This window comes from Pimephales promelas, chromosome 9 (genome assembly GCF_988280905.1).
Source record: "Pimephales promelas chromosome 9, fPimPro1.hap1.1, whole genome shotgun sequence".
NCBI classification, from domain to species: domain Eukaryota; kingdom Metazoa; phylum Chordata; class Actinopteri; order Cypriniformes; family Leuciscidae; genus Pimephales; species Pimephales promelas.
This window is the reverse complement of record NC_142777.1, coordinates 34,303,290-34,316,030: the sequence shown is the minus strand read 5'-3', so window position 1 is coordinate 34,316,030 and position 12,741 is coordinate 34,303,290. Positions and strand designations below refer to the sequence as shown.

At 33.9% G+C, this 12,741-nt stretch overlaps 1 protein-coding gene across 3 annotated transcripts in view; it reads right to left on the bottom strand.

The window, feature by feature from the left end:
- The window catches only part of nrg2b (neuregulin 2b), a 77,065-nt gene that overhangs the window by 12,253 nt on the left and 52,071 nt on the right, over positions 1–12,741 (bottom strand). For all 3 annotated transcript variants that reach the window (XM_039649028.2, XM_039649025.2, XM_039649026.2), the window contains exons 4-5: positions 11,099–11,219; positions 4,642–4,700 (exon numbers count right to left, since the gene is read on the bottom strand). In XM_039649028.2, coding sequence (XP_039504962.2) covers positions 4,642–4,700; positions 11,099–11,219 — 180 coding nt within the window. The remainder of the gene's footprint in view (positions 1–4,641; positions 4,701–11,098; positions 11,220–12,741) is intronic.

Sequence of the window (12,741 nt, the reverse complement as noted above, 5' to 3'; positions counted from 1 at the left end):
TTACTTAACCAACTTTATATTAAAGGGGTCATGAACTGGCTTTTTACACCTTTATTATATTGTTGTCTGAGGTCAACTTATGACGTTCACTTGGTTTTTACATTCAAAAACATCACAATGAATAAGTAATAGGCTATTCCATTTCTCTACCCTAGTTTTGAGCCTAGCTGAAAAACGCTCGGTTTTTATGGGCGTCTCGCACTGAAGATTTGGAAGTAAACGCCCACTGCTGTGAGTGGATAACAGTTTTGCATATTATAATGAGTTTCAACTCACTCGTCAGTGCACTTGGGGGAATTGTTCTGAAAACTTCCAATGTTGTAAAATGGCACCCATACAGAGTCCGATCCACCTTAAATACAACGGATACTTCAGCTTGTGAAAGCGTGGTAAGTAGGGGTGTAACGGTACACAAAAATCACGGTTCGGTACGTTTTCGATACAGCAAAAAGAAAGAAATGCCAGAGAAATTTCCTATTTGTTTAAAGAAAAATATATTTTTAAATAAGTGTGAGTTTTCCTAGATCTTGAAACTTTCAGGTTTATAAATGGGGGTCATCTTTGAAGGATGAACAAATAATGTTTTGGTCATCACATTAAAAATAACATTTAAATATATATATTTATATAATATTTGAATTTTGAAGTGCTGGAAAAAGATGTGTGAAGTACTTGAAAGCATTTCACCATTCCAGCCAAACTGGTCACAGTTAGTGTTACTATATTAAATCCATGGGGGATGTTGCTGGTCTGTGGACGAAAGAATTACTAGTTCATTCACGGCACAATGTTTCTCCTGGTTTCTATGACAGCGCTGTTTGATCTAATAGAGATCTACGGTTAATAACGGAGAAATGTGAATGCTTCTCACTAGATCTCGCAGCGATGTTATTACCTCAGTGGCGAATTCAAATGTTTTCTTTACCGGATCTCTTAGCGCGGTGTAGTAACAGTGTTGCTTGATCGAGATCGGCTCGCGCTGCACAGATGTTGCTGGTCCGAACTGATAAACTATCCGTGAAGCACATAACGAGTAGCGCAGTTTCGTTCTGCTTTCATTTACGCTTGCCATTTGATGTTGCGCAACGTTGTGTTGGCCGCGTCAGCACGAATTTTGCCGGCAGGAAAAATGGTCCAAGCAATCGTTCGGTTTGTATGTGTACCGAACCGGAAGCCTCGAACCGAAACGGTTCAATACGAATACATGTACCGTTACACCCCTAGTGGTAAGTTATTGTTAATTGTTTATTCTACTTCTAATGTATCTTATTGCTCGGTATCTCGATCCGGTTTTTCATCACGAGGTAGGCATCTATGTTATTTAGCTATGCGTGCAATGCGCGAATCGGTGGGCGGGGCTAAACTGGGCCGTGTTGAAGTAGGCGTCGATGATCTTCTTCTGCGGAGGTGGTGTTTTATCCTCTTTGACGTCATAGTTCCCCACTTTGTAAAGCGAGTCGTTTGCTGAGCCTGGTGTCAATAAAAGCTTTTATTGGACTAACAAGGACGTTTTCAGTTCTGAGACTTACAGGATATTCTTATAACATGATGAAGCTCAAGGAAAATTTGAATTTCTCAGTTCATCACCCCTTTAATGTTTCAGGTTCAAAGCAAGTTAAGATTTATTAACAGCACCTGTGGAAATAATTTCTTAAGAATGAAAGTGAACTGAAATTGAGCGGAAGTACGAATGTACGTTTTTGCAACGTTAAGAATTAACCTTCAAATGGTCTTCGTTTCCTGTTTACACTTCTGGGCTTCGGGGTTTATACCTGACCTCAACAATTAATTGAGTAATTGTACATTTTTAATCATACGAATAATGTATCATTTTTTTTGTTTACTTCTCATCTATTCATTAATGCTGTGTTTTTGGAGAAATAAAGTACTTTTGTATCCATATACCACACAATTCCTCAACTACACCATTAGCTTGCATATGAAATATTATTTTTTTATGATACATTGCATTTATGCTCTAGTACTAGGCCTTCATTTCTGTGTAGAAATTTTCAGATTTATGCCGGATTTTTTTTTTGACCTTGAAGAAAATATATTTAGTTTTTTTTTCACATTCCATTCATTTCAATGTGGGATCATATTGACCCTGAAGACCAGAAGTGTAAACATTTTTTTTACATACCTTCAGAACAACCAAATCAAGCCCAGTTCTTTTGTGAGTGTATATAGATAATATATGTAAAGTCATAAAATATTATTCCACTGAGATGAAGGGAACCTTTTTTTTTATTAAGTTGGGTTGTATAGACCCCATGACCCGATTGAGGGTTAAAGCCAATCATAGATCAGAAGTGTTTAAGTTGGATCCACTCGCCGCTCAAAAGCTGGAGTTTTTGTCCAGTTCTGCGAGCTCGCAATTCATCTGATTATAACAAAGAGTAGACATTATGTAAATAAGAGATTCATTGTGCAGTCAGCTTCACTGATTATAACGGAACTTTGTGAGATTGCGAAGATGAGTGACAGCTTTTAGTGATTATAAAGAGAGCTTTCTATGCAATATAAAACAGCCTAAATTCAGAATTAGAATCAAACTTTTGTTTTTCATGCTTGACCAGCCACCACATTGCACACGTTGTAAAGTTACGGGAGTGACATCCGCACTCCCGGGGTTCACCCTCCGCCTATGATCGATGGCAATAACAGTTTATAAAAACTGGCAAAAGTCATGTTTGCAGTAATGCACTTACAGAACATATGATTTGAAAGCTGAAATATATGATGACATGTTTCTTTTAAAAAAAAAAAAGAATAATAAAAAAATATTTTTCCATACAAAAATCTACTATGTCCAATGTAATGTGTTCTGTGGATTATACAGCTGTGGTGAATCTTTGTCTTGACTATTCTGTGGACAAAACAATAAAAATACTCACATATTTACATATAATGCAACCTATTGACTGTACATTAGCTATGTTTCAATCCAAAAATGAGAATTTAAATTGTGTGCAAAATTGGGATATCGAATACAACATTGCAAATAAACAAAATTGTCACTTCCTGCGCAAAATATCTGTAATAAAAACGGAAGTTGCAATAGAATAGTCGGGGAATCCACATTGACGAAACGCAATAAACACTGTCATGTTCTCTTGCATTGGGATGTCTGGTGTTTGGGAACGCAATCATGCGAAACACTTCTGGGAGGAGATTAAAGCTCAGACTTTGGCTCAGACTTTTCAGAATGACAAAACCAACATTTGAGATGCTGTGCAATGCCATTGGTCCACTAGTTAGTCCGGTTATCCAATCACATCCACTTTTGGGCCAAAGTTTGTTGTTGCATATTGAGGGGTTTCCATTCGAGTTTATGTGCATGTCTTCTTCTTATCGGATAAAAAAAAATGATCTGACTCATTTGAGAGCATACATTATTTATGCGCGGTTATAGAATTTATATGCAACTTGGCATTTCCATCCAGCATGTGCATAAAAATAAGGAGATGGAAACATAGCTAATGACAGCCTTGTTTCCATCCATATTCTATTCAATACAACATCTACCTTGACCAAGGTCAACTGGAGCTGTAAACCCAAGGAACTACTGTTCTTGGTTAACTGCTTATGTTACAAACGTAATTCCCGTGGGTGTAAACAAACCCTTTCTGTTATTCTTGTGTGTATCATGTGAAATTTCCAAGGTTGAATGGTCAAGATAGAAAATTAGATGAAATAATGGCTTTTAGCTTTGCAAAGACAAGTTTAGTTATCATTTGCATCACACATTCAAAGTTTGGGTAAGATTTTTTTTTTTTTTTTTTTAAAGAAATTAACTGAAATTTATTGCATTAAATTGTTCAAAAGTGAAATTTCTAATTTTTTAAAAAAAAATCTGTTTAAAAAAACAGTGGTGTAAGGGTTGCGGTTGTATCTGAATTGTTACAATACCTCTTCTATTAATACAATAAAAAATTGAGTACAAAAAATCAGCACTAAATCAGCATATTAGAAAGATTATACATACATTTTAAAGTATATTCTAATAGAGATTTCAAGAGAAATAGAGATTTTCAAGAGAAACCTTGGTAAACTTAAGAGACTGGAAAAACTATAAAACATCAAACCAACCCCAAACTTTTGAACAGGATTGTTGTTATTAAGTCTTACCAGCTATACTTTCTTTGTAAATTGTGTATTTTTCAGTGTGTATTGTGGTGCAGTGTGCCATTTTAAGTGCATTACTGTCAAAAACATTCATTTTCTGTGCACACAGACGCTGTCAACAAGCTTAACTTGTATCGAACCAGAACAATCCTTTAAATGATAAGAGGACTGCCTGCCAAAAAATGTCATGAATTAGTTTGGACTAATTACTCAATTTCCTCTTGAATATAATTCTGCTCTATGGGAACCTAATAAATATGTAAACATGCTTTATTGTTTCACTTGCATCATAATTATCCTCTTCTTCCCCAAATCTGCCTTTAATAATATATCAAGGCATACTAACTTCACACTTACTACCTTCACATTTATGAATTTCTACTTATACCAATAAAAACTTAAAATGGGCAAATAAAGGCAGCCATGTACATGCACACACACACCGTAGCCAACATGCAGCTTCAGAGCAGACAGACAGACAAACAGACAGACAGGAAGAAGAAATGGACATACTGTAGAAACCGGCCATAACGGAGGTTTGACAGCGTTCACCGGTATAGTCATTTGGACACCTGATGAAGGGAAACAAACCCGCAGAGGGAGAAGGAAGGAACGAGAGGGAGGGGGAAGAGAAGAAAGAGACATGAAGAGGAAGAGAGAGAGAGAGAGAGAGACGAGAGCAGAGAAACATGCAGTTAGAACAACAGAGAACAACCCCTGTGAGCTGTTCCTCCTGATGATGTCATCGCTGTGATGTCACCTGAGGAAAAAGGGCTCATGTCATTTCATGCCATTTTTAGGGTGGCTCCAAAAATGATATGTGGGTTGGGCAGCCCGGTTCATTTTAGTGAGCTGATTCAATTAGGTGGCAATTCCTCAAGGGGGCGCTTACCACCCTCAAAAACAGATTCCTCCATCAGGCCACAATCAAATATTAGGGTGTTTTTGACTTACTGGAGAAATATGTACAAACTAAATATAATGAATTCTGAAATCTTTATTAAACAAGTTCGTAGTTCCTATAGCAAGCAGCTTTGAGCCTAGACGAATGGACAAGTTCAAACAAGACGGACATTTAAAGGATAATGTACAGTCGTATCAGTGAATGCACAGCTTTTTATCTCATAAATAATGACGGGGACATGAAATATTGATTTGAGAAGAAATATTTTTAAAATCGCACCTGTTTGTTATCATATAATCCATTACAGTGTAATGGAAAACAATCATTCCAGCAACAAGACAAACACTTCAACAATATAACCATAGGCTTTCGATTAAAGGGGACCTATTATGCCAGCCAAAGTATTGATATTGTTTTTGGAGTCTATAGGTTTTTACAGAGCCCCTAAAGGGTTTGGTGAAGAAAATAAAATTCGAGATCTAGCTGGAACTCTAAACTATTTGCGAGAGAACACAAAAGAATTGAAATATTTATTTTTTTTCATCACTTTGTCCCTTTAGAGGCTCCATAGTTTTCATGCTTGAATGTTTAACAACGTTGCAGCTCCTCTCTTCCCAGTCTGTCAGTAGCGCTCTGTTTAGTTCCTGTCTCTCCTTCTGAAATGTGCTCTGATTGGTTGGCTGGAGCATTTGTGATTGGCTAATCATTTCGAGCGTATATTTTGAAAATGCCTCTCCCCTTACAATAACCATGAGTTTCAACACAATACTAACTAACTAACTAACTAACCAGGCCCGCCCCTTTATTACGTGTTCATCCCGGAAGAAAACTCAAGGCTTCAGTTGAAGTGTTTCAGGGATTACACACTAAAAAAAGTTGAAAATGAAAAAAAAAAAGCATAAAAGGAAGGGGTCCTTTTATGCTTTTTTTTTTTCATTTTCAATGAGGAGTCCAACTACTAAAGGAGTAGTTCACTTTTAAAAACATTTTGCTGTTAATTTCCTCACCCCCATGTCATCCAAGATATCCATGTCTTTCTTTCTTCAGTCGAAAAGAAATTAAGGTTTTTGATGAAAACATTCCAGGATTTTTCCATATAATGGACTTCATTGGGTACCAACCGGTTTAAGATCAAAATGAGCGTTTCAGTGCAAACTGCAAAGGGCTTTAAACGACTCCAGATGATGAATAAGGGTCTTATCAAGCGAAACAATCGCTCATTTCAAAAAACTAAATAAAAAGGTTTAAGTTTTATAAGTTCAAATGGTTGCCTTGCTCTGTTCTGTGATGCGCATTCGTGACTCTCTTGTTCGAACTCGTTTATCAAAATGAACGAATCTTTTTGAACGAGTTTGAAATAGAGCAGAGCAAGGCGAGCATTTGTGCTTATAAAACTTAAACTTTGTTATTTATTTTTGAAATGAGCGATCGTTTCGCTAGATAAGACCCTTATTCATCGTCTGGAGTCGTTTAAAGCCATTTCAAGCTGCACTGAAACTCTCATTTGCACCTTGAACCGTTTGGTTCCCAATGAAGTCCATTATATGGAGAAAATCCTGGAATGTTTTCAGCAAAAACCTTAATTTCTTTTTGACTGAAGAAAGAAAGACATGGACATCTTGGATGACATGAGGGTGAGTACTAATCCTTTAAAGGGGTCCATTTATGCATTTTTTCAAGTCTTTTGGTTTAATTTTATAGTAAATCTATAAAATTAAACCAAATCTGCATGTGATATGCGAGACGTGAAAGAAGAGCCGGCCTCAAATACCCAGATTAATGTCATTATACAGTGGGAATATCAGGGAATAACTGACCTCAGAATGCCATGACTGACCAACTAGAATCAAGCATTTCAGACAGCTGTGTAAAAATGACAGGTTAATAGGCACTGAATTCTCAATAATATGGTATAATAATAATAATATGTGATAAGCACATTCATATTTCTATTTCTCATACTTGTGTGTGACTGACTTTAACTGAGGCTTTCTGCTTCCCATAGTGATGCTCGCGCGATATTTACATACTTCATCACAGATGAGGTGGATCAGATGCATTGTCAAATACACAGATGTTTCACTGTCTACTCAGCTTAATAGTAGCGTAATTTATGTACAGATATCACTTGAATTGCTCGACTCCTTTGAGATAATGCAATATGCAATTTTAAGCATGCCGTAGATGTCCAAATACTCTTTGGGTCGACTGTAGATCAAACATAATCAAACCTAATTTGAGCTTTACATCTTTACTTCCTCATAAAATGCCAATCAGTTCCACTTCTGTGATTGTCTAGAAGACCTCACGTTAATGAGGAGGACATCCTAAGACAAACAGGGGCAGAATAAAGTCCCTAAAAGCTTCATAATGGTGCCAACAGCTTCATCTAGTCACAAGTTTTTCATTATTTATATACTGAGGCTATTTTAGAGTTCAGTTCTACTGGGGAATTCACCATTCAGCCTGTCTGCAGAATTTACTGCAGAGGTCAATGGGACAGACTGCATTTCATCTGCTTTAGGAGCTACAGTAACAGACGGACACACACATACAGAGAGATGACATCTTAAGGGATTGTCTTGGAAATATGGCTGGGAGGTATGACATTATATACTGTACAATGGCAGAAATGTACATGTACTGTAGAAACATTTTTGTGTTAAATTTGTCAATAAAACATTAATTGTTTAAGACCTTTTCTCCTGTGGGGAAATGCATTTTGTGGCTCCACTGATTATCCTAAAAAAGGTCAAGAGTTTCAATTAACTTTATTATAATTCTGCCCAAATTCATTATTCAATTATTCAAGTCCTCATCCAAAATTTTCGCATGTTAAAAAATAAATAAGTATAATAATAATAATATCCAGAGACTGAATGACGAATATGAAAAAACCGCAAGGTTTGTGTGCAAGGACCTTAAAGCCAGACTGTCTTTAAATAAAAATACTTTAAATATTTAAGAGCTGTATAAAACATTATAATCATATATTACTTACATTTATTTGGTACTTTATTTTGTTTCCTATATCATTAATTCCACCCAGATTTTTCCTTTCAGTTTATTTTCCTTATATATTTATTAGGGCTGTCTTTTATTTTGGATGATTAATCGCATCCAAAATAAAAGTTTGTGTTTACATAATATATGTGGGTGCACTGTGTATAATTATTTTATATATATATAAATACACACACAAATGCTTGTATATATTTAAGAAATATTTTCATGTATATACTGTATATAGATTTATATATAATTTATATTATATATTTTTTTTTCTTAAATATACATGCATGTGTGTGTATTTATATATATATACAAAATAATTATACACAGTGCACCAACATATATTATGTAAACACAAACTTTTATTTTGGATGCGATTAATCGTTTGACAACCCTAATATTTATATATAACTTATTTTATGCTTTTTAATGTTTATATTTGATATATAATTACAATACTGCACTATATAATTGAAAAATATACTGGTATTCTGTTTAAATATATATATATATATATATATATATATATATATATATACACATATATTTAAACAGAAAAAAAAGTAAAAAATAAATTAGGGTAAAAATGTAATTAAAATGCTTTATACAGCTCTCATATATATATATATATATATATATATACAGAGCTGTATAAAGCATTTTAATTACATTTATATATATATATATATATATATATATATATATATATATATATATATACAGTATACATATATTTAAACAGAAAAAAAATTAAAAAATAAATTAGGGTAAAAATGTAATTAAAATGCTTTATACAGCTCTCAAAGCATTTTAATTACATTTTTACCCTAATTTATTTTTTTATTTTTTGTCTGTTTAAATATATGTATATATATATATATATATATATATATATATATAAAATGTAATTAAAATGCTTTATACAGCTCTGTATATATATATATATACTGTATATATATATACAAAATGTAATTAAAATGCTTTATACAGCTCTCATATATATATACAGTATATATATATATATATATATATATATATATATATATATATATAAGAGCTGTATAAAGCATTTTAATTACATTTTTACCCTAATTTATTTTTTTTACTTTTTTTTCTGTCATTGATTCCACCCAGAGGATTTTTTCTTTTAGTTTATGTTGCTTTCATTTTTTTATATATAACTTGTTTTACTTTTTTAATGTTTATATGTTTATATTTAATATATAGATATATATAAATATATAATATATATACAGTATATATATACTCTTGTACCATTTTCATTTAAAAAAATAAAAAAGAGATACTAATCCATTACGATTCATTTGTAAATGATTTACTTCACTGAATCTCCACCAAAAATAACTACTGTGATACTGTTCCCATAACATGTCTTATACCGTGGTAAAAGATTTAGATTTTCATACCGCCCACCTGTACTCTGAAGTAAAGCTTTAGCGCTGTTGAAGACAAACTTTCAGGCATATAAGTGAATCACTGTGTCAAGCAGTCAAGAAAGCCAAGAGCAACACACACTATTTCCAAACCAGTCCGTGCCTCCCTGCGGGCCGTTAACCCTTAAAGCAGCTTCAGACACTCTGTTCTGTAAATTAAAGAGATCGACTCGACGAGTCACGGTTAAAGGATGCATCTCCCCCAGGGTTTGGGCTTTAAACAGCTTTAATGGCTTTGTTTCTCTTCCTGTAAAAAATTGCCGCACATACCGTAAATCTGAGCTGCCCTGTCTGAAATGGCCGATAAGAACGGGGCGTCGTGTCCATGGCATCACAGGGGAGCAGTAACTCAGCACACTATTGATAACGCGGCAGTATACATCGACAGACCTGACAGACGACACACACGGCAAACCCTTTCCCCTTCCTCCAGACCTTCACAAGCACATTTTCATTTCTCTGGCTCGAAGTTACGAAGTTCACCGTAAGTTACAAGAATCTCTACATTTCTTTCAAAGCAATTATAACTTACACAGTTTCAGGATCCTACGCCACACCAAGAGTAGACATTAATAAAATGTTTTTTAAATTCCTGAATTTGAATTGAGCCAGCAAACAGAATATAAAACTGTTTTCAATTTGAGTTTAAAGGAAGTAAAATGGAATGAAATTCAAATTCATTTATATGACCGTGTACGTCTTAAAGGAACAGTTCACCTAAAAAATTGAATTATGCCATAATTTACTTATCCTCAAGCCACCCAAGCCAGTGAGTTTATAGTTTTAAATATGGATATTTTTCTTTCAAACCCCCATCGTTTCAATTCAGAAGGCATTTATTAACCCACTGGAGTCGTATGGATTACTTTTACTTTTAAGACCTTTAAATCTATTCAATGCCATTTCAAAGCTGGGAAGAGCCAGGAACTGGCTTGATGGTGAGGGAATTATGGGATAGTTTTACTATTCCTTTAATGCATTTGATTTTATCAGTACAAATTACCCATAATCATATTACACACAATATACAGTGTATTTCCAGAAGGTGACTGTTGAATTTCTCAGTGTTGCTATAGTGTTAGGTAAAACTTTTAAAAAAATTGTAGTTTGTCTGAAACTTAAATTGTGCTAAAATGAAATATAAATATTAGAATAAAAACTTCCGAAACTTAGATACAAATTAAAAACTACATTAAAAAGTGAAACATGTTTAAATTGAAGTATGTAATAAAAACATAAGTTATATACAAATATAAAAAATAAAAAAAAAATTTCAAAAGCACACAACATTTTACCTAAACTTATTTAAAAATGTAGAATTTTAAAAATTATTTTTATTCTTTTTTTATTAATTTTAAAATATTAATAAATAGTATATAATTAATAGAAAAATAACTGCTCTGATTGCAGGAAAATTGTATTTACGTATACTGTAGGTCAGGGGGCATTATGAACTGCTATCAACCTTTTTTGCATTCATTTTGAATTAATTTAAGTCAAAGCAATATTTTAATAAACACTCTGTTTGTAGTCAAAAAGTTGTGTCATTATCAAAGTGAGATCAGATAAAAGGAATGTGTAATGAATGTGTGTAACTTACTTGCAGGACAGCTGATTTATACCATGTATGAAATAACAGTCTCCACCGTTAACGCAGTATATCTTCTCAGTTTCATTGCACTTCCTGGCATGACTTGAGCCCGGAGACAAGGTGGTGGTTACTATGGACACACACACACAGACACACAGAAAGTCAGAGAGGAGCATCATACATTAGTTGACATATAAAAAATGTCGACGTTCAGAAGGAAATATGGACAAACTGTTCAGTATTACTGTATACTACTTTTCAACACAAGAATGCAATGACTTTAACTATCCTATGCTATATTTCAAACTAGAGTAACTTCAGAGTAACTTAAAGGAACACTAAATGATTGTGATTTTCATGGTAAAAGACTAAAAATTCTACAGTGCAAACCTGTTAATTGGTTAACAGAAAGTTTCCGATGTTTCCTATGTACGGTAAATAACTGTGATAGATCTAATGGCACATTTAATTCTACAGTAAAATACTGTTAAATTTACAGTTTTTGAAAGTGAAAAAGAACAACTCATTGTATAATTTACAGTGAAAAACGTAAATTGACATTCCCACAATTGCCGGCTGCGTGACACTTCACATTTGATTAAGTTTTGTTGAAATAACTGTTTTTTTAGGGCTGTTCTAAGTACATTAGTACATTTATGTTACATTTAATGTTGTTAAAATAATGTTTATTGCATTTTTAATGATTTTACAGTTTTACCATGATAACTTTCTTGTGGAAGACTGCTTGTGATGAGCTTTTAATTATCATGTGACTTTCATCACAGCTGTGATGATTGGTTGTCAGTGTATTACAATGGTACAAAAGAGATATTAATACTTCAATAGATTGGTAAATTAACATTATATCAGATAAAGAAATAAGGCTTATAACTGTAAATCTTAAGTTAATTCTGTAAAACCAATAACGTTGATACCGTATTTTTGACGGTAAAGTTTGTTTGTTTTTTTCGTAAAAACAACAATTTTTTTTTACAGTGAACAGTTTACCCGAACTTCAATCTTCAAGCTTCAATAAAGACACTAAAGCATTAAGTATCATAAGGGTGAGAAAATGAACATCAGATTATCAGAATCATTCCTGTATTCGTGTCTACAAGACTGCTAAATTTATCTCTTCAACATGCCAACAGAACTGAAACTGCAGCCACACACACTGTTCCACAAAACACTGTATCATTCTGTATATAAACTAGCGTGAGACACACACTCTGCCAAATACACATGGCAGATGGGAGGATGTTCTCGCAGGCATCGCTGGCTCGCAGCCACGCAGAGGTTTTAGATTTTCTGCAGTGTGTTAGAGTCACGCAGAATCAAACCGCATGCTGAAAACAGCAGCACATCACATCTGGATCTCTGCAGCCACAGACACGGGGAATCCGTGATTCAAACGCCCGGACAAAGAGCCAGACGGAGATAGTCAGAGGGAAACAGTCAGGAGTGACAGATATAAAGAGAGAGATAGAAGGGGGGGGATACTAGCATGCATATCTTTGAAAACAGTATGTGAAACTGCATGCAATACATATTTTTCATATGCAATATAACAAAATGTGTAGCACTTCTCTTCTTTTTTAAATATTAACAAAAACCATATACATAAACAATACAGTTTTGCAACAATATAGGCC